At 40.6% G+C, this 19,577-nt stretch overlaps 1 protein-coding gene across 1 annotated transcript in view; it reads right to left on the bottom strand.

The window, feature by feature from the left end:
• The window catches only part of LOC149303108 (inactive ribosomal protein S6 kinase delta-1-like), a 60,010-nt gene extending 41,248 nt beyond the window's left edge, over positions 1–18,762 (bottom strand). Inside the window, exons 1-5 of the mRNA XM_089481327.1 lie at positions 18,661–18,762; positions 16,964–16,999; positions 14,853–14,973; positions 5,637–5,752; positions 5,179–5,269 (exon numbers count right to left, since the gene is read on the bottom strand). Coding sequence (XP_089337453.1) covers positions 5,179–5,269; positions 5,637–5,752; positions 14,853–14,973; positions 16,964–16,999; positions 18,661–18,762 — 466 coding nt within the window. The remainder of the gene's footprint in view (positions 1–5,178; positions 5,270–5,636; positions 5,753–14,852; positions 14,974–16,963; positions 17,000–18,660) is intronic.
• Between the last annotated feature and the right edge of the window lie 815 nt (positions 18,763–19,577).

Raw genomic sequence — 19,577 nt, 5'->3', positions numbered from 1 at the left:
CCTTACATATATATATATATATATATATATATATATATATACATACACACATATACACTGTGTGTATATATATATATATATATATATATATATATATATATATATATATATATATATCTACCCTGCAATGGAAAACTTAACGTCACCTCTGTTCCTGATTGGTTCTAGAAGCCTGGAACGGGAGAGAGTTTAAGGACAGGATAATGCAGTCTCTGCCACAGGCTGCCTCCGATCTCAGCCTCCACATGCTAAGCTTTTATACTAAATATCTCAAACACACAATTATACCATAAAACACAAGCGTTGCATGGCTTCTGTACATGAATGAACATATTAAAGGTTGGAATGGCGACAGCTCTCTTTGACAAATAGAAACGTAAAATGCAACGGCGGATCAGACCCGTTGAGCCCCGTCTAGCTGCCCGTTTTCTCTGATGTAGAGACTAAGGTCTCCATCGGTCCTTGGTCTTGTCTTGGATGCAGGATCGCTTGATGCCATGGTATTTCTATGACATCATGTTTCTATTCAAACTTCAGGGGAGAACGTTCAGCTTCAAAGTGCTCACAAACTACCCACCCTCAACTTCATTTTTGTGATATATGTCTCCATTTACATTAATCTTGCTTTAAACGGGGAGCTTCACTGGTGAGTATATAAGATAGATGGATATTCTGGAGTAACACCGATGTACACGCTTTCACAGAAAGGGAAGCAGGTGGAACAGCTTCATATTCTTAGGTTTTTACATTAAAACAGATAGAAGGAGCTGAAATTTTAAGACAAGTTGTCAGAACATGAACCTTGCTTTATTCCTCTAAATGCTTGTCAAGCGATTTCGGCGCCAGCGCTGAAAAAAATGAATATGCAACAGTTTTAACCTTTGTCAGAAGAGATTGTCACGCAGGCATCTTGTATTATCATCCGAGGAAAAAAAAAAAAAAAAAGAGAAACCTTCCCCGCGGTGAGAGCGGCGAAACCATACATCAGCTGCGTTCATGAATACATACTTCTGGCTCGCACGCTTGGCAAAGTCACTCTTTGTTTGGCTTCCAAAGCAGAGAAAAAGGGAGTAAGTAACAATTATTATTGTGTTACAGGTGAGCGAGCGGAGGCTAATCCAAGATAAAACCGATTGAAAGAAGAACATCTCAAGCACTACACAGACCTTCTTCTCTTAATACTTTATGATTAATTAGAAATAAGGACTCTTCCTGGATGGTCTCGGAATCTGCATTAACCTTTTCAAAGACTCGTAGCTAAGCAAGGCAGCGGACAACGTTCCTAAACGCTTCTTGCAGAACAGAAAGGGTTAACAGTCTATATATAGTAACAAAAAAAGAATGTTAATTCTTTGAGAGGCATAGAATTAGGGGGAAAATCTATCCCTTACGGCCAAAGCTTTGTGCATGCATTGTGAAAATTTACGAGGTTGATGGAATCTCTTCTTAGGAGTACAGAGGCCCTTTATCACTCCCATCACTCCTGTGTTCCAATGGCCCTTTATCACTCCCATCACTCCTGTGTTCCAATGGCCCTTTATCACTCCCATCACTCCTGTGTTCCAATGGCCCTTTATCACTCCCATCACTCCTGTGTTCCAATGGCCCTTTATCACTCCCATCACTCCTGTGTTCCAATGGCCCTTTATCACTCCCATCACTCCTGTGTTCCAAGTTTAAAAGGCGAATTGATGGTTAGAAAAGCCTTTTTGCAATTATGTTATAGCCAGAAATGTGCTTGTTTTCCATGAAAACAGCTCAGTGACCCCAAACTTTTGGGCTCTAGATATATATATATATATATATATATATATATATATATTTAGCTCTTAGTTTTGGGAACCATTGCAGGATCAGCCCAAAGCAAACTGAAAACGGAATTTTGATATTTAATTCTGAAGGTTTTTTTGTTTTTTTGTGTGTACGGCCCATTGTAGTCAATAATCCCATATCCTCATCTCGTTCATCCATAGGTTTCCCAACACTGTACTCCTAATTCAAGAATAATACTACGGACAGCAGAAATCCAACACTGGATACAAACAACTCAAAATAATTATTTGAATATTTCGAATAGCGGTTTCAATCGCAGACACCGCTCCCCCCGCCATGCAATATAATACCCTCGAAAAACATAGGACAATAAAAAAAAAATACATTAAAAATGCTTTACTAGCCCTGCAAAAATTAGCAGTTGATTAATTCCCATTCTGTAGATTGTTTTGGGTCACTATTGACAGCTGTAGAATGTGCAATCAATGCTCCCGAGTGCCACAACACTTAATTGGCACTGTCACTTAAGGGATGGAATAAAGGGGCGAAAAAAGCAGGTATTCATTTTTCAAGTGTTTTGTAGGACAGCTTGAATACTGTTAACATTTAAAAATTTGCATCTCTCAATCACAGATGTTTCACAGACTCCGATTCCAGATATTTATGCATTCAAACTCGCCTTTGCAGGCTTTGCAGCTGCAAAAGGGGAACAACACTGCCCCCAAGAGGTCACTGATATATATATATATATATATATATATATATATATATATATATATATATATATATATATATATATATATATATATATATATATATATATATATATATCCTTCCCGACACACTCACCCGCTGCCTATTAACCTCGCAGTGGTAGATGATCTGTATTGGGAAGGGTTAACCATTGGCCCTCCAGCCCGGTGTGAACAACTGTTAAGATGGTCAGCTTTATTAACCCTTTCATAGCAGGAGGGATCAGCAACCCCACTGGCTTTCAAGAGGAAAACAAGGAATAAAAGATATTTTCAAGGCAATTTCAGAAATATTTATTTTTGCACCAGTTCAGTAACTTACTGCACCCTATTACTAAAAAATGACCAAATGTTCCAGGGGGGGGGGGGGATTGTACCTGTCCGTTTAGGTAGTTTTTTAAGGTAGGTTTAAAGGGGTGATATACGGCAAGACAGGAGCCAAGTCTAACCTTAACCCCTTGGCTGCTAAGCCATTTCCCACCCTGGTGCTAAGCTGGTTTTCGGCATTTTGGTGCATCTCACGTTTAAAAGTAAATTTCTTGGGAATAAACTATACAAACCATATATTGTTTTTTTTCAGCACACCCAGAAGATTCCAAATATACCATTTTTATATGTGTATGTCTCATTAGGTTTGTAAAACAAAGCCAAAAATGGGAAAAAAGTGTAATTTTTCACTTCCGACTCAATAAAAACTAGTTTGTCATTTTATTTTTCTAAGCTCTAATAACAAAAGCTGTGCTGCTAAATATTTGTAGTAGGTAACCGGTCTAAAATAAACCGAAATTGAGAACAGTAGACTGTTTTTCGAATATTTTATTGCTAAAAGTTTAATTTATTAGACTATCACAAAAGACATCTTTACATTTAATGCATGGCTGCCGTCAATTAAACAGCTCTAGCTGCCCGGGATGTTAAAATATGCCAACAAAACTATATATTTTTAGAAACTACACCCCCAGCTGCAGCAAATGAGGTCTTATTTGTATCACAAATCTGATATGCACAACAATAAAAAAAATAAAAAATTAAAAGCGACAAGTTCATTTATGTCTTGTGCACTCCAGTCTTGTGCTACGAATACATGCAGCCCCTCATTTGATGCGCCAAGGGGTGTAGTTTCTGAAAATGTATACTTTATGTACCATAATTTAACTTCCTAGGGGCTACACGTATTTCTAGGACAAAAGTTGAGTGCACAAATAATGACGGAATATGTCGCTTCGGCTAGAAAATATGTTTTTTCTAACCATAGCAACATGTTCATTTGTGTCTTGAGATACAGGCATCTAAGCAGAATGCCCCCATACCTCTTTAACTGACAATTGTCAGTTTTCAATAAAGTTGCGAGGTGACGTCATCGCGTCATTACGCGCGCCGTCACTGGCCGGATCGGGTGGTCCCGGTGATGCCCTTCAGTGTGAGGGGCAGATCGCCGGGGTAGGTGGTGATGGAGGTCCACAGACCCCCATCAAGGTAGGGTAGTGCTAGCGACGGCATGGTGCCGTCGTTAGCACCTGACTGGGACTGCTAGCAACGGCACCATGCCGTCGTTAGCAGTCAAGGGGTTAATATGTGTACATCTGTTACTTATTGCCAAACCACTGCTGTATTTTAACCCCTAAGGACGTACCTGTACGTCCTTAAGACCTGTGGCAATAAGCCCATTAGGATGTACAGGTACGTCCTGCCTTTCTTGCACCGGAGATGAGTCTGTCAATTGACAGCTTGGACTCCCCATGTTGGCTTAAATCAGCATCGCTGGCTTCCTCCAGATAGATCGCATGTAACAGCGCTATCATTCAATGAATGACCGATCACGCAATTGAGAATTCACTTCCAGTAGGAGAGCGTCGGTAAGGCCTTTCTAGACCCTGCTGGGCTCTCTCACTGCTCCCCCTGCTGGCTGAATGCAATTCGCAATGTAAGGTTATGGATTGTGATCAGCCAAAACACATCAGGAGATGGAGAGGGAGAAAAATAATTTCTTCCCCTTCAAAAAAAAAAAAATCAAAGAAAGAAAATTTTTAATCAATTAAAATTGATGGGGAAGCCATATTACCATGACATCACTGGCATAAAAATATGCAAAATATGAGAAGGGATCTCAAGCCATACTGCACAAATACATAAAAAATCTAAACAATCGCCCCTTAACCCTTCCACAATATGTAAAAAAAAATTCTAAAATCACTACCCCAAAACCTCTTAAGCCAAGTATTAAAACATACATATAATATGGGGTAATACGTAAAGCATGTATGTGGCCTTCTGGAGCATAAAATAGATGTATGTGTGGTATGACTGTAATCAGGGGATGTTGCTGAACATAAATTGGGTCATTGTTCAGCTGTGGCCTTTACAGAATAAAAGAACATTTTTTTTTTATTTTAGCCTATATTTTATGCATTATCACTAATGTTTTATATATTACTATGATTTTAAAAGAAGGCTCTACTTCTCCTAAGCTAAATGATATATAATTTGTGCAGGTTCATCAAATATGCAAAAGGAGAATTATGGTAAAAATGCCAAAAATATATGAAAAAAATATGAAACCCCCCCGGCCTGAAAGGTTATATTTCATTCTATATCAGACACATAGGCCTTGCAAGTAAAAACCTAAACAGCAGATGAATGAACAAGAACTCACCATCAGAGCTACAGTCAGACAGACTGTCTGTAAAATCTGTAAATGGCTCAGCCGGACCAATCAGATCTGACCCATCATGCACTTCTCCACCCTAGGGGTAAGAAAATATTGTGAAACACTTTAGACAGTCTTACTTCACCTCCCCCCAGTGTCCTTCTTCAGGAGACACAGTCCCTCCTGGGACCCATGCTGGCTCCTCTTTTCTAGGAGCTCAGAATATATAAGTAGCTAGCAATAGGTCGGAAAGTCACTAAAAAAGTTTTATCAAAGCCACATCTTCTAAAACGAGTGTCCCTCTGGCCGTTTGAAGTGTCGGAAAGCGTGTGCTTATTGTAGATATTCCTCCAGATAACTCCACTGCTCCCAACAGTCGTAGCTAATGTACAAGTCACGCTAAACATGGGACATAGATCATTAAACACTTCAATCGGACAACTTTACAAAGCATGATAAATCACCTTGAAGAAGTCCTCAAACTGACTGCTGCTGTAGAGCGCTGGGATGTTAGCGGAAAACTGGAGTAAGTCCTCGGCACATTGTCGCCTCTCTTCAATTACGGCCTCATCAAACCTCCCTGGAACACAAAAGACTGGTTAGAAAGTTGGACCTTATCTAGATATCAAGTCTGTTTTATGCTAATCTCAATGAAAGATCTGCAAAATTCCCAAATGCCAAATATATTATTATTGTATTTATTGAAAGTATGCCACGATAGCGGCCGACCGATGTTTATGGAGATACAGCTCCCTTTATGGAGCATGATTGGTATTGAGAGCCGTGCCTCCCTTGCCTCTACAGAATCCTCCCCATGCGCTTTTTCCCCGTCCTCCTGTCAACTCCATGTAGGAAACGCAAGTGAGCTGCAGCTTCCACCCAAAGTGAGATCCCTTTTCCAAGAATGCTTATTAAATCATTAATAAAGTACTTTAATATGCATTCTTCTATAATGGGTTATCGGGGACATTAGATCGGCTCTTTAAGCCGATTTTATGCATCGTTTACGGCCTCAGTCTCTGGCACTGAAAGGGTTAAACCGCAATGAGGCCACGCGATTCTTCGATGAGGACGCCATTGGAAATGCATTTTATTTCAACTGAATATTTGAAAAAAGGCGTAGGGGTTCCCCTTAAAGCCCCCACCAATGTGTAGCTGTATGCGACCTGGAGATACGGGTTTGTTGGAGGGCTCTCCCCACCCACCATTGTTTCCACAGCAGAAGGTTCGCAAAGATTCCAGAGATTTATTGGAGAGGGCCGGGGAAAGGAGAATGGAAAACTCTGCCAGAGGAACATGTTCACCCCAAGATTATAGTTTTCAAAGCAACGTTAGCAAAAGTAAAAAAAAAAAATAATAATAATTTAAAAAAAAAAAATATATATATATATATATATATATATATATATATATATATATATATATATATATATATATATATATATATATATATATATATATATAATATGGGGAGAAAGAAAGTTTTATTTTTTCCAAAGCCATTTTTTTCCCGGAAAAATTGAAACAAAATTTTACAATGATAAATGATGGCATTTATACTATTTTACATGAAGGCCTTTATGAAAGACGCAGCATGTCCACATCCGACCGGCACAAATAATGCCACTTATTTTTTCACCTGCAATTGGAGCAAATCTGATTGGGCGATTGTGATCACTCTCCCCCTCCAATCCATGTAGAGGGATTAGAGGAGATCTTTTGGGGTTTTTTTGTGTTGAGGGTTTCTTTATTTATTTTGTTGCATTTGAAGGAAATAAGGGCTTACTTGTTCTCATGTATAGCTGAAATCTTCTTATCATATACAGATAGTTTCATTTGCAACAAAATATAAAGTTTTAAAAAGCAAATTTAGTTTATTTACTGAAAAAGCTGTACTTTTATTTCAAGCATGATACTTATATATATATATATATATACTGAATTTCATGCTCGCAGGGTAACAAAATCATTTAAAATTTGTAAAACTACTCCACTTTGAATTAAAATTTTCCATTTATTTTTTTTCCCATGGCTTAAAAATTCCTGGAAATTTTACATCTCTAATACATTCTAACACAGCCCAACATGCAGGAAATGCATGGAACAAGAAACTTTAAACGTTAAGAATAATAATTAAAATACAGTAAAATGGAGCAAAATCTGTAGAAGCCAAGGACATGCTCCACCATTCCGACTTGATTTCCAAATTGTGATTTATACATGCACCCAAGTCAAATATTTTTCAGCGTGAAAGATTCAGCACCTCATCACTGTAGTATTTCACTGTTTGGGATACTTTAATTTCAAAGCAAATAAGGAGGAATTACTGAAAAAAGGAGCTCACACCATAATATGATCATTTAGCTGATTTAGGAGAGACTGTGTGTATTGCCAGTGACATTCTTTTCTGCTAGAGAACACTGCCCCCTGCTGGCTGAAACATTGTACAGAAACAGAATAAACACAACAGATAAGAACCTTTCGGCCCATCTAGTCCTCCCATTATCCCTGCGGTAAAGAAATTATATTACAAAAGCGACCGTATAACAGAATACGACAGATTGCTTTGTTGTAACTTAATGAATATTGGCTAATCGCGTGTATTCTTTTGTCAAACCAAAACTTTAGTCCAAAGACGTAGTTATGTTTTTGTTGTTTTATAAAAGAATACGACAAGATTACAGATAACAGATGGGAGGTGGAAAATTACTTAGAACCTGGAAATAAGTGAGATCGCTTAGAATTCTATGTATTTAATTAGGATACAGAATATAATATCTAATAATGAGGATGCATTTTTACAGCAAAGAGCAATTGGTTGAATTTTAATGGGAAGTATAGACAAGGATAGGGTGTCCCTTTTTTTTTTATTATTAATTAAAGGGACAGCCCAGTGTCCCAGGAAGCCCCCCAAACAATGAATGCACTAAAGAATAATTGTGCTTACCTTAGGGGTAAGACCCAAAGTTCTCAATAGACCCCGATCCACTGATTGGCAGGCGGTGGATCACGTGTAGCGAGAAGTGTTCGGCCGAACACATTTCCTACACGGAATATCCCGGGGGGGGGGCGCAATGAAAGTGTGAATGTGTAATCCCCGCCATGCATTAGCAAGGTGGACACCAAAGATTTAAAGGACCTCTCAGCGATCATATGGATACGACGCCTGGAGCGTTGCATTGCATTGCCGGCGTAATATTTACCATCGCGAACCTGACCTTTCTTCTGATCGTCTGATACGTTGTATATTTGTCAGTAATTGGCACAGAAATCAGAAGGAAAGCGGAGATGACGGCTCCAAATCGCATTAGAATAATAAATTCAAGGTTGGGATGACGATAAACCGACACAAATAAATATAAAATAAATAAAAAATGAAAATCCTTTTAAACATTTTAGTAGCTTATTCCTTTGGTCAAATAAATAATGCGTACATTTTTAACGAGGACGGTAATGACCGATGTTGTGGCACTGCCAAATCCATAGGTGCCCTACAAAAAAAATGATAATATTAACCTGTAATAACATGCGGATTATTCCCCCAAGACTAAAATGGAATAATAATACATTTTTTGCATGTGTTGTTTTACAGATACTGTAACGTGGAGCTCGGATTTGACCGGTAATAGACACAAGCGAGGAACTGATAACAAGGGGCGCGTTATCACAGCCTTCCAACCCGCACCTCCTGCGGAGGCTTTCCAACGGGCCGGCTGGAAAGACCCCAGCGTAAGCAACGCTTTCAGAAGGAAAACAATGTGGCGACACGGCGAGATCGCATCGCTTTCCTAATAACATTCGTGTTCTGGGTTTAAACTCCGGGTGTTTTGTTTTTAGTGCGCGTGGGAACAAAATACATTAAGCAAACACGGCAGAGAATCACTAAACCAGACCTGGGCAAAGCACGGCCCGCGGGCCACATCCGGCCCGCTGAATAGCTCGGACCGGCCCGCAAAGAGTGTCCTGGTGACTCACCAATGAGTCCGGTGTCCCCCCCCGCCCCGGTCACTTACCTTAAACTCCTGTGTTGGAAGCGTTTGTCTCGGGTGCCGGCGCTTTACGCTGGGCGCCGGCATATGACGTCAGACGCCGGCGATCAGCAGTGAAGCGCCGGCACCCGAGACAAACGCCTCACGCTTCCAACACAGGAGTTTAAGGTAAGTGACCGGGGCGGGGGGGGGGGGATCCTGAGAAGGGGGGGTTAGGGAGTTAGAGGGGAGATACTGAGAAGGGGGGGTTAGGGAGTTAGAGGGGAGATACTGAGAAGGGGGGTTAGGGAGGGAGGTCTTACTGTGTGTGTGTGTCTTACTGTGTTTGTGTGTGTGTGTCTTACTGTGTGTGTGTGTATCTCACTGTGTCTGTGTGTGTCTCACTGTGTCTGTGTGTGTCTCACTGTGTCTGTGTGTGTCTCACTGTGTCTGTGTGTGTCTCACTGTGTCTGTGTGTGTCTCACTGTGTCTGTGTGTGTGTGTGTCTTACTGTGTCTGTGTGTGTCTCACTGTGTCTGTGTGTGTCTTACTGTGTCTGTGTGTGTCTCACTGTGTCTGTGTGTGTCTCACTGTGTCTGTGTGTGTCTCACTGTGTCTGTGTGTGTCTCACTGTGTCTGTGTGTGTCTTACTGTGTCTGTGTGTGTCTCACTGTGTCTGTGTGTGTCTTACTGTGTCTGTGTGTGTCTCACTGTGTCTGTGTGTGTCTCACTGTGTCTGTGTGTGTCTCACTGTGTCTGTGTGTATCTCACTGTGTCTGTGTGTGTCTCACTGTGTCTGTGTGTGTCTCACTGTGTCTGTGTGTGTCTTACTGTGTCTGTGTGTGTCTTACTGTGTCTGTGTGTGTCTTACTGCGTGTGTCTTACTGTGTTCATAGCTTATTCAGTTATTGTAATAAATATTTTAGCCCATTTTTTAGCTCAAAATATTTTTTCCTTTTTTTTCTCCTCTAAAATCTAGGTGCGTCTTATCAGCAGGTGCGTCTTATAGAGCGAAAAATACGGTATGCACTCCGAAGCCTTGTTCATTTTGTTCACTTCTGTGCTGTGCTAATAGTTATTCAGGCCTTACTTATTCAAGCACCTCTACCAATGACGTAGGCTTGAATAACTTTATTAAACAGCACATAAGTTAACAAAATGGACAAGGCTTCGGAGTTTGTAGTTTGTAGAGGTCTGGCCCTCTAAAACCATTCCAATTTCTCATGTGGCCCCATGGGAAAATTAATTGCCCACCCCTGCACTAAACCAACGATGAGCCGCTACGGTGCGAAGGATTCTTTTCCCCAGGCAGAGAACCGACCCCTGTGTGTCTTCACAACCAAAAGGGTAAAAATCACACGAGGCCGGCACAAATTCAGGAAAATACAACCACCTTCTAAATATCTGATGAGAGTTCTTACAGGTCCGTGCAGGCTACACAGTCTGTTATTTACTAAGGAATTTTATATATATATATATATATATATATATATATATATATATATATATTTATTTTTTTATTTGTTTTATATAGCGCCATCATATTCCGTAGCGCTGTACAATGGGCGGACAGGACATAACAAGTAGTATGCAACATAACAAATTGACTTTGAGACAACAGGTGAGGAGGGCCCTGCTCAAAGGAGCTTACAATCTAGAGGATATATTTACATATATATGTGGCTTAATATTTCATTTTATCTAGAGCACCAGCAGATTCTGTAGCTGTTACAATAGAGGACGGTGAAAATTAACAATAACATTAAAATGAACAATATAACACATATTAAAATATATATAATATATATAACACACATCAAAAAATATATAATATATATAAAACAGACATTAAAATATATATATAACACACATTAAAATAAATATATATATAAACACACATTAAAATATATATATAATATATTTAACACACATTAAAGGGACACTCCAGCCATCACATGCCCTTTAATGCATTCTCCCAAAAAGCTTTCCTGCCAGAAAAAGTGGTAAGAATAGTGTTTCTTCGTTTTGGAGGAAGTGCTCACAGAGGGCTAGGGTTACTCAGACTACTTTGATATGCATTTTTCCATAGCAGGGTGTCGGGGACATTAAACTGTCCCTTTAAGACACACCGGTGCAACAGAAACCGACGGGCTGATGGCTGATTACGTTGTACAGAAACAGAATACATCTACCCTGAATTTTAATTTAAACGTGCCATGAATGCTCAGACATCCCCATGGATGGGGGGGGGGGGCATAAAAAATAAAAAAATAAAAACCCATGAGCTTGCAGGGTAGCTAAAACCTTTTTTTTGCACGATCGCCGGCGTTAATCCTGCATAATGCATAGTTCAAAATCCCACCTATTTAACTATGCATGATGCAGGCTCAGCCTAGCACTTGCTACAACTATCACCATAGCAACAAGATAATGGGTCAATCAGTGAGAACTGGTTGCTAAGGTGATAAGACCAGTTTCTAAACTTCCTAAAAAAGGCGCGTGCTTTTTATTATTACAGCACAATTCTCAGCACCCCGCCGGTGACCTATACATCTCAAAGGTATCAGAGATCGTACACGGCTTGGGGTAGATTCCTTTACTAATCCTCTGCATCCAAAACCTGTACAGAGACCAATTTACAATATACCTGATGTCAAGCAGGAACGCCTTTGAGGGGTTATACAGGCATGTGGAAATGAAATGAAGATGTATTCTGTTTAATGCCGTCTATTACATGAACATCTGCGGCTGCAGAAAGGCTACAGGACTCTGCTCGCTCCATGATTTATATACAGGCTGTTCATTCGGTTAATCGGTAAAATGGAGCACGAGTCCCCGATCAGCCGCTCTGACAGGGGGGGTCCGCAGAGCTTTCAGGCTCCGTTAGAGGGACGCTTCAGCCGTCATATGCACGTTAATGCTGAGTGGCCGCTTTACATATCGCCATGTCCCTTTCGTTGTGGGGAGGGGGGTTCTGCAGAATTCCCCCCCCATATCACTTCTACCCCCAGCTAAATGCCCGTTGCACGAGCTATATTTACCCCCAGTCAGCCCCATCGCTGGCTCAAAGAACGCTGTTCACTTCAGACCCTTGTGTGCCTGTACCGAAAGCTTTCCCACGGGTTTTAATAGGAGAGCTTTCCCGACAATGATTGGTTGCTTGAAACCAATCAGCGTCAAGAATCGGTTGACTATGGGGGGTGAGAGCAGCTGCAGCAGCAGGGCTGCAGTTTCTACCTCAAGTAAATGTGCTCTTTTTCCCCCCCATTTTGGAAGAATGTATACTAAAGTACTTAAGGAGTAAACGGTCCCTTTAAATACACATGTTGTCCCAAAATCACTCTAATCCCTGCGCCCCAAAAACAGGCAGCAAATGCATTCTACCCAGCTATAGTCTCAATGCACCTAGATGCAGACCACCATGAACTTGGCATAGGGGATATACACCGACGTAAATGTGCTAAACCCAGGATCCATACATCAGAGTTCCGCTATGATAGTCAAACGCGCATGAACAGTCAGCAACAAGTTTCATTTTCAAGTTTCATCAAAGCACCAATTTCCAATAATTACATTATTAAAGCCCATTTTCTTTCTATTTTTTATATCTCCTTTAAGTGTTTACCTACAGACACCGATGTATGCGGCAGAGCCAGCGTCCTCTCCTGTCCTGAAGTTTTCTCAATTCTCCTAACCTTTCCTTACAGGGAAGGAGAAGGTAACGACGATCGGGCAACATGGGCAGAAAGGGAAGGGTCAAACACAAACTACTCCGTACATTCCGTCAAAACCTTTACCATGTCGCCATGTGTATCTTCTATACTAAGAAATAGCACAAGAGATTATATATATATATACACATATATTTATTTATATTTTTTTATTTATTATTATTTTTTATATATATATATATATATATATATATATATATTTATTTTTATTTTTTTATTATTATTATTATATATATATAGTATATAACAATATTAAAAAAAAAGAATAAAATATATATATATATATATATATATATATATATATATATATATATAAATAAAATAATAATAAATAAAAAATATAAATATAAATAAATATATATATATGAGTTGAATTCAGGTCATAAATTCCACCGGCGCTTCCCTTACACGTACATTTTAAACAATGCACTAAATAACATTTAACAACATCTAAAGCAGCAGAGAATCAAACATAGGCTTGGCTATTATAAATGATTACATAATTATAAGAAAACTAGCCGCCCACTTTTATAGCACTGAGTGACCTTTTGATTTTATATCCGACATAGAGTCCTAATTGCAAAAAATCCCCATTTCCATTAATTCCCTAAATAAAAAGACAGCCCCGAGAGGTACACAAACCTAAACAACACCGTAACAGAAAAGCAGGTATTTGGCTTTACTGCCTATAACCTACAAATTAGAAAAAGCCGTTTCCTGGTTAAGCGATTGATTAGTTATTAAAGTGTTAAAACATGTCAGAAAGCTACGGTATAGGAACATTACAGAGATATACATCCGGCACGTTAACGGCTTATCATATTCATATTATATGGCCTTCTTTTCAGTACTTTATCCAGTTGCTGTACATTAAAATTTAACAATTCATACAAAAGCTCATCAACATGGCACAAAATGATCAGTCATTTCATGTCGTTTTAGGAGGACAATCAATGTTTTGAAACAAAAACATTAAACCTGCTGTTACGGTTTCTCTTTGAGGCTTCGGTCTGCAATAATAATCTTTTAATCTTTGAAATGCAGGCATAAATCCAATATACAAAATATACAGAAAAGCTTGATGGAACTTTCAGCGCACTTTCACAACATACAAACCCGTGGGAAAATGATACGCATGCGCATACATATAAAGTGTATAATACACTAGTACGCAAAAGTTTGGGGTCACTTAGAACCTTCCGAAAAGCTAATTTTGCCCATTAAAATAACATGAAATGGATCAGAAATCCAGCGCAGACGGGGTTATCACTCCCATCACTCCTGTGTTCCAATGGCCCTTTATCACTCCCATCACTCCTGTGTTCCAATGGCCCTTTATCACTCCCATCACTCCTGTGTTCCAGTGGCAAGTTGTGGTCACTAATCAAAGTTTAAAAGGCTCATTGACAGTTTGAAAACCTTTTCGCAATTATGTTACAGCCAAAAATTCCTTGTTTTCCCTAAAAACGGCTAAGTGACCCCAAACTTTTGAATGGCAGCACAGGCATTTATTGTTTATTTGAAACTGTAAGAACCTTTACATTCAGGTTTGTTTAATGTAATAAAAAAATAACCCATAAAGAGGGTTTTTACCACAAATATGAAAAGCCTCCTTCTAGATATTCATCGGAGATGTTTCTTTAGCTTTCTCATAGGGTCGCCGCCAGGTAACCCTTTGAGGGGAGGCATCAGCCGGACCATGCCAGCATTCACCGCAATAACAGTTAAACCGGAGATAATACATATAGTTTGCCGAACAAAATGCTTAAAATGTGTTGGTTCTACCTGCTTGCTGTTACCCCATCTGAAGAAATAATATGAAAATGATTTATTTTCCAGTGAAGCTGCACCCTGATGCCATGCATGCTGGCAGAGACAGCAGATGTAAAGGTTTTGATCCATACATCTGCTGATCCCTATCCAGAAACAACCTAGCGGCAGAAAAAAAAAAAAGACAAGACAAGGCAAACACAACACCTACCAAACAGCTTGGCTTTAGCGAAGGGCGGAAACAGCTCGGTCTGTCTGAAGAGAAGTTTGTGTAATTGCCAGAGATCTCTATGCAGTTTCTTAAAGTCGCTGTATCTCTTCCAAGTAACTATCTGGGGGGGGGGGGAAACATATTGAAATGAAGATCTGAAGACATAACCATAAAAACCTAATAGTGGTACGTCAGCTTAAAATACAAAAGAAAAAACATTGATAACAAAAAAAAGAAACGTATTTGCGTGTCGCGGATAATAAGCGAGTTGCAGTGATGTGTCTAGACATCTTTGAAACAAAAAAAGGCATATTCTGGACATTCCATACGGAAAGTTTCAAAATCCAGCTGAACAATAACGCTGCATATCGTTTGTATTTTGTTCGTACTCATATCTCATTGGCATTCGGACATATACATGCAGAGTAAATGAGAAGGTTTGTAATTATTATTGGGCTCAAGAAACCGGGAGGTTCTGGCTTTGTCGCAGCGGCAGGGACATCTCTCTAGCGCTACAGGGAGATCAGGCTGTCCATTGACAGGCTGGACTCTTGCCTGTTGGCTGAAGCCAGCATCGCCGACGTCCTGCCGACTGATCTTGTGTTTTCAGGTGCCGGTACACCGCCATTCAAGCTGCGTCGATCACGTGATCGGCCATTTCTTTCTGGTAGGTGTCACCGCTGAGGACAGGAGAGGCTCCGCAGGGTCTTTCCGCAATGCAGGACTATGGAGCCCTGCTTGCTGATCACAGTTTGATCAGCACAAACAGGTCAGGAGGAGGAGAGGGAGAAAAATAGTTACTCCCCTTTCAAAAAAAGGGGGGGGGGGGTTGAAAATAAAAATAAAAAAAATGTTCCTAAAAAAGTGCCCCTTAGCTCTTCTACTATAAGAAAAACATATATTAAAAGTACTCCTAAGCCCCTTAAGTCAATAGTATTAAAAAATATGTAATATGGGGTAATATGTAAAGTATGCATGTGGCCCTCTGGAACATAAAAATTACGTATGCGGGGTATAAATGTAGTCAGGAGATGCAGCTGAACATAAATCAGGTCATTGTCCAGCTGCGGCACCTACAGTACAGTAAATGTTAGCAAGAATAATTTGATTTTTTCTTCCATTATTAATAATAATTCTATGATTTTAAAAGAAGGCTCTACTTCTCCTGAACAGAACGATGTATAATTTGAGCAGCTTCATCAAACATGGAAAAGATGAATCTCGGTTTAACAAACATATCGAAAAATTATTATCTCTTTTTCATATAGCGCCAACCTTTTACGCAGCGCTTAATACAATACATATATTCAGGGGGTCTGACAAGACGAGAATGGACAGACAACCCGGCCCACAAGCTTACAATCTAGAGGGAAATGGGGTGACAAACATAAGGCACAGAGACGGGTGAGAGGTAGTGTGGGGGTTGTATCAGTGACAGGGAAGTTCTAGCAGCTAAGATGGGGCGGCTTCTCTGAAGAAGTGGGTTTTGAGATGTTTCTTGAATGTTGGGAGGGAGGGTGAAGGCTGAAGGTTCGGTGGAAGTAGATTCCGCAGATATGGGGCAGATATGGGGCAGATATGGGGCAGATATGGGGCAGATATGGGGCAGATATGGGGCAGATATGGGGCAGATATGGGGCAGATATGGGGCAGATATGGGGCAGATATGGGGCAGATATGGGGCAGATATGGGGCAGATATGGGGCAGATAGAGTGAAATCTTGTAGACGGGAAAAGTGATAAGTGAGGAGGAGAGCCTTAGCTCATGGGAAGAACGTAAGTATAGAGTAGAGGAGTATTTGTTTATGAGAGCAGAAATGTATGGAGGAGCAGTGTTATGGGGGCAGTGTTTTGGGGGGCCTTATATGTTAGTACATTATTTTAGATTTAATTCTGAAGGTAATTGGATAAAGGCGAAGCAGCAGCAAGATGGCAGCGTCCGAATACCATGCACTACCAAGATTTTCTCTTTATTATTACTAAAGCAAAAAGAATATGAAAAGATGATAATCTCGAAATATATAGGTATGGGAATTAGGATTCATTATATCTGTATACGGTATAATAATAAATAATCTGGAATGAGAACATTTCCCTTTAATAAATGTTACCTCTTGGACATCTTCAGGGTTTTTTCGGGACACGACCTGAAAAAAGAAAGATAAAAGAAATGAATAAGGCAGCGAGCAGAAAATTGGAAGTCGAAACGCGACACACAGAGGTTTATAGAAAGACGTCTCTGTATCATAAAAATAAAATGAATGGCACCTGCGACAAGCTGCGGGAGGCAGGAAAATGGGTTAAATGTTAGGATAAGAATTCAGTTGCAGATTATATATTTGGAAGAGCTAAATTTAAGGTCACTTTATTGCATTAAATAATTGAATAAAAAAGTTCTACAGCATCTTTTCTTGAAGTATTGACCCCTTAAATGCCAACCATATGAGGTTTGACATATACAGGTAATTTTTTTCCCCATTTGTTCCAACGCATGATCTTATATGACCCACAATTTGCCTTTAACACCAAGTACGTAACACACGCTTGGCACAGCCTTCTGGGGAAAGCTCTGTCTGGGGGTTAATTAGAGAGACTTCATTTTATTATAGGTTTTATCTGCAGCACTTGTGTTGCATCAGACTAGATATACACATTCTAATTGTGTTACTACGACAGATGGGACCAGAGGGAAACGGCAAATATCATTTCTCTTTTGTATGGCATCCAAACTAAGCCGGAACACAACGTACTTAACTTCCCATGGAGGGCAATCTTATCGTACGCCCCAAAGGTGAGCATCCCGCTAAGAAATGATCGGACCGCCTAATTTTTAGCTTTAGTAATCGGTTACCAACAGGGAAAAGTAAACGGTGTGCATCCAGGTCTTTAAATCTTATCTTTGAAACAGCGTCTCTTTGGGTCAAATCACTGGCTTCAGGGGGCAATTTATTAAAGGGACACCCCAGCCATCATATGCGCATGATAGCTGAGTGGTTTCTTTGTGATGTCCCCCTTGTAAATGCCCCGGGGGGGATTCACCCCACACGCATTTGCTCCTTTGTCTGCCCTCTTGCTGGAAGCAGCCAATCAGTCATAGCAAAGCGCTCCATTAAAATTAACGGGGCTGCATCCCGAGCATGCGCATGGAGGTCTACACAGATAACAATGTAAATCCCCAACACAGCTATCAGACACATTAAAGTGCATATAACGGCTGGGTGTCCCTTTTAGTTGCAGCTTAACACCATCTCATTAGACCCCACACTGCCCGGGTACAACCCCTGCCAAACCAGAGCAGAAACTGACTGGCGGTGAAGATATTGCATGGAAAGAGATGTGCAAAACACATCCCCTGCAAGCCATATAGCTGGGGGCTGCCGAATCCCTCCATGCATGTACAAGGTGGATCACGGATACTGTACATTTTAAGTAAGAAACCACTCCGCTATCATACTTATTAAGCGACTACAGCGGCTGGACTGTCGCTTTAGCATAACCTACACTCGCAATGATGCACAGAATGAGAGATCTGACACGTTGACTCGTCCAATGAAAGGCTCCTTGCTAACGGCGCCCCAGGCAAACTTCTCAAATAATCACCACCTCCCGCGGACCAAGGCGCGGACGCATCCCTGTAACCGGTAGAATATTTGAACTCTCGCCATTTTTCTTACCGCAGGACTTTTATCGGCGCTGCACGTAATGAAGAAACATGGAAAAAAAAATTCCAAGTAATCCACAATCCTCCCATTTAGTTCCAAAATCCAGAGTATCGTCCTTTCACCCCACACGGTAAACATTGACTTACCCTGGCTGTGACTTTATATATGGTGAAACCCTTCTGGTGTCTTCTAGGATCAGTGACCGTGTAAAACCGCGCCAGATCCCCTCTGTCTCTATGGGAGATCATACTGTCCCGCTACCGCCAGAGAGAGACCATCAGAGCGCTATATCCCTTTCTGACTGCCATTTACACGCTACACGCAACCCAAACACTAAATCACTACCGGGGAGTCCTGCCGGAAAATGCAGAGCACTCCTATCACAGCCAGCCAATGCGACTCCCACATACTCCCTACAGCAACTATCAATTCCTCTTCTCATCTGTGGACCATTCTGGAAAGTGGCTGCCCATTCATTATGGTCACAGTAAACTATTCGATTCCCGTTACAAAAAGACTCACATCAATGCAATGAGCAGAATTTGACAGGTGTCATGTCACACACACCGTGCACATATAAACATTCTGGTTTTGGCCTTTCTCACCCTTCAGCTGCACGTCCTTCCCAACCAATACCTAACACAGGGGGGTACTAATGAACACTAGCCTCAAACCCTTTCGTTTCACTCTCACTGATAACCGTACACCACCCCTGGAATACAACTTCCGGGTCTTGGGCGGCTATGTGGAATAATAAGGTCACATAAATCAAAACACAAGAGAGGGAGAGGGCGATCATCGCATCCTATCCGTAGTTCTGATTAAGAGCCATGTTTGTGGAGCTCAACTGCATAGGACACGTTTGATTTTGATCTCCGATAAAATGGACGTTGCCTTACAGTTCACATAAACCTCAGAAGTCCATTCGTGTGAGTTGTTTGTCAGTCTCTAGTGTTTAGCGCTCTGTGTGCGTTCGGTCGCTCTGTATTTAAAGGGAAGCTTCCGCTTGCATGTTACGATCGTCTAAAGTTCTCTGATTGGTGGCTTGTCGAGGGGCGGGGCT

Source organism: Sceloporus occidentalis, unplaced genomic scaffold (assembly GCF_023333645.1).
Source record: "Sceloporus occidentalis isolate IW3139 unplaced genomic scaffold, rSceOcc1.0.p SCAF_15, whole genome shotgun sequence".
Lineage (NCBI taxonomy): Eukaryota > Metazoa > Chordata > Lepidosauria > Squamata > Phrynosomatidae > Sceloporus > Sceloporus occidentalis.
Note: the sequence above shows the minus strand (reverse complement) of the source record. Positions and strands in the feature narration are given on the sequence as shown.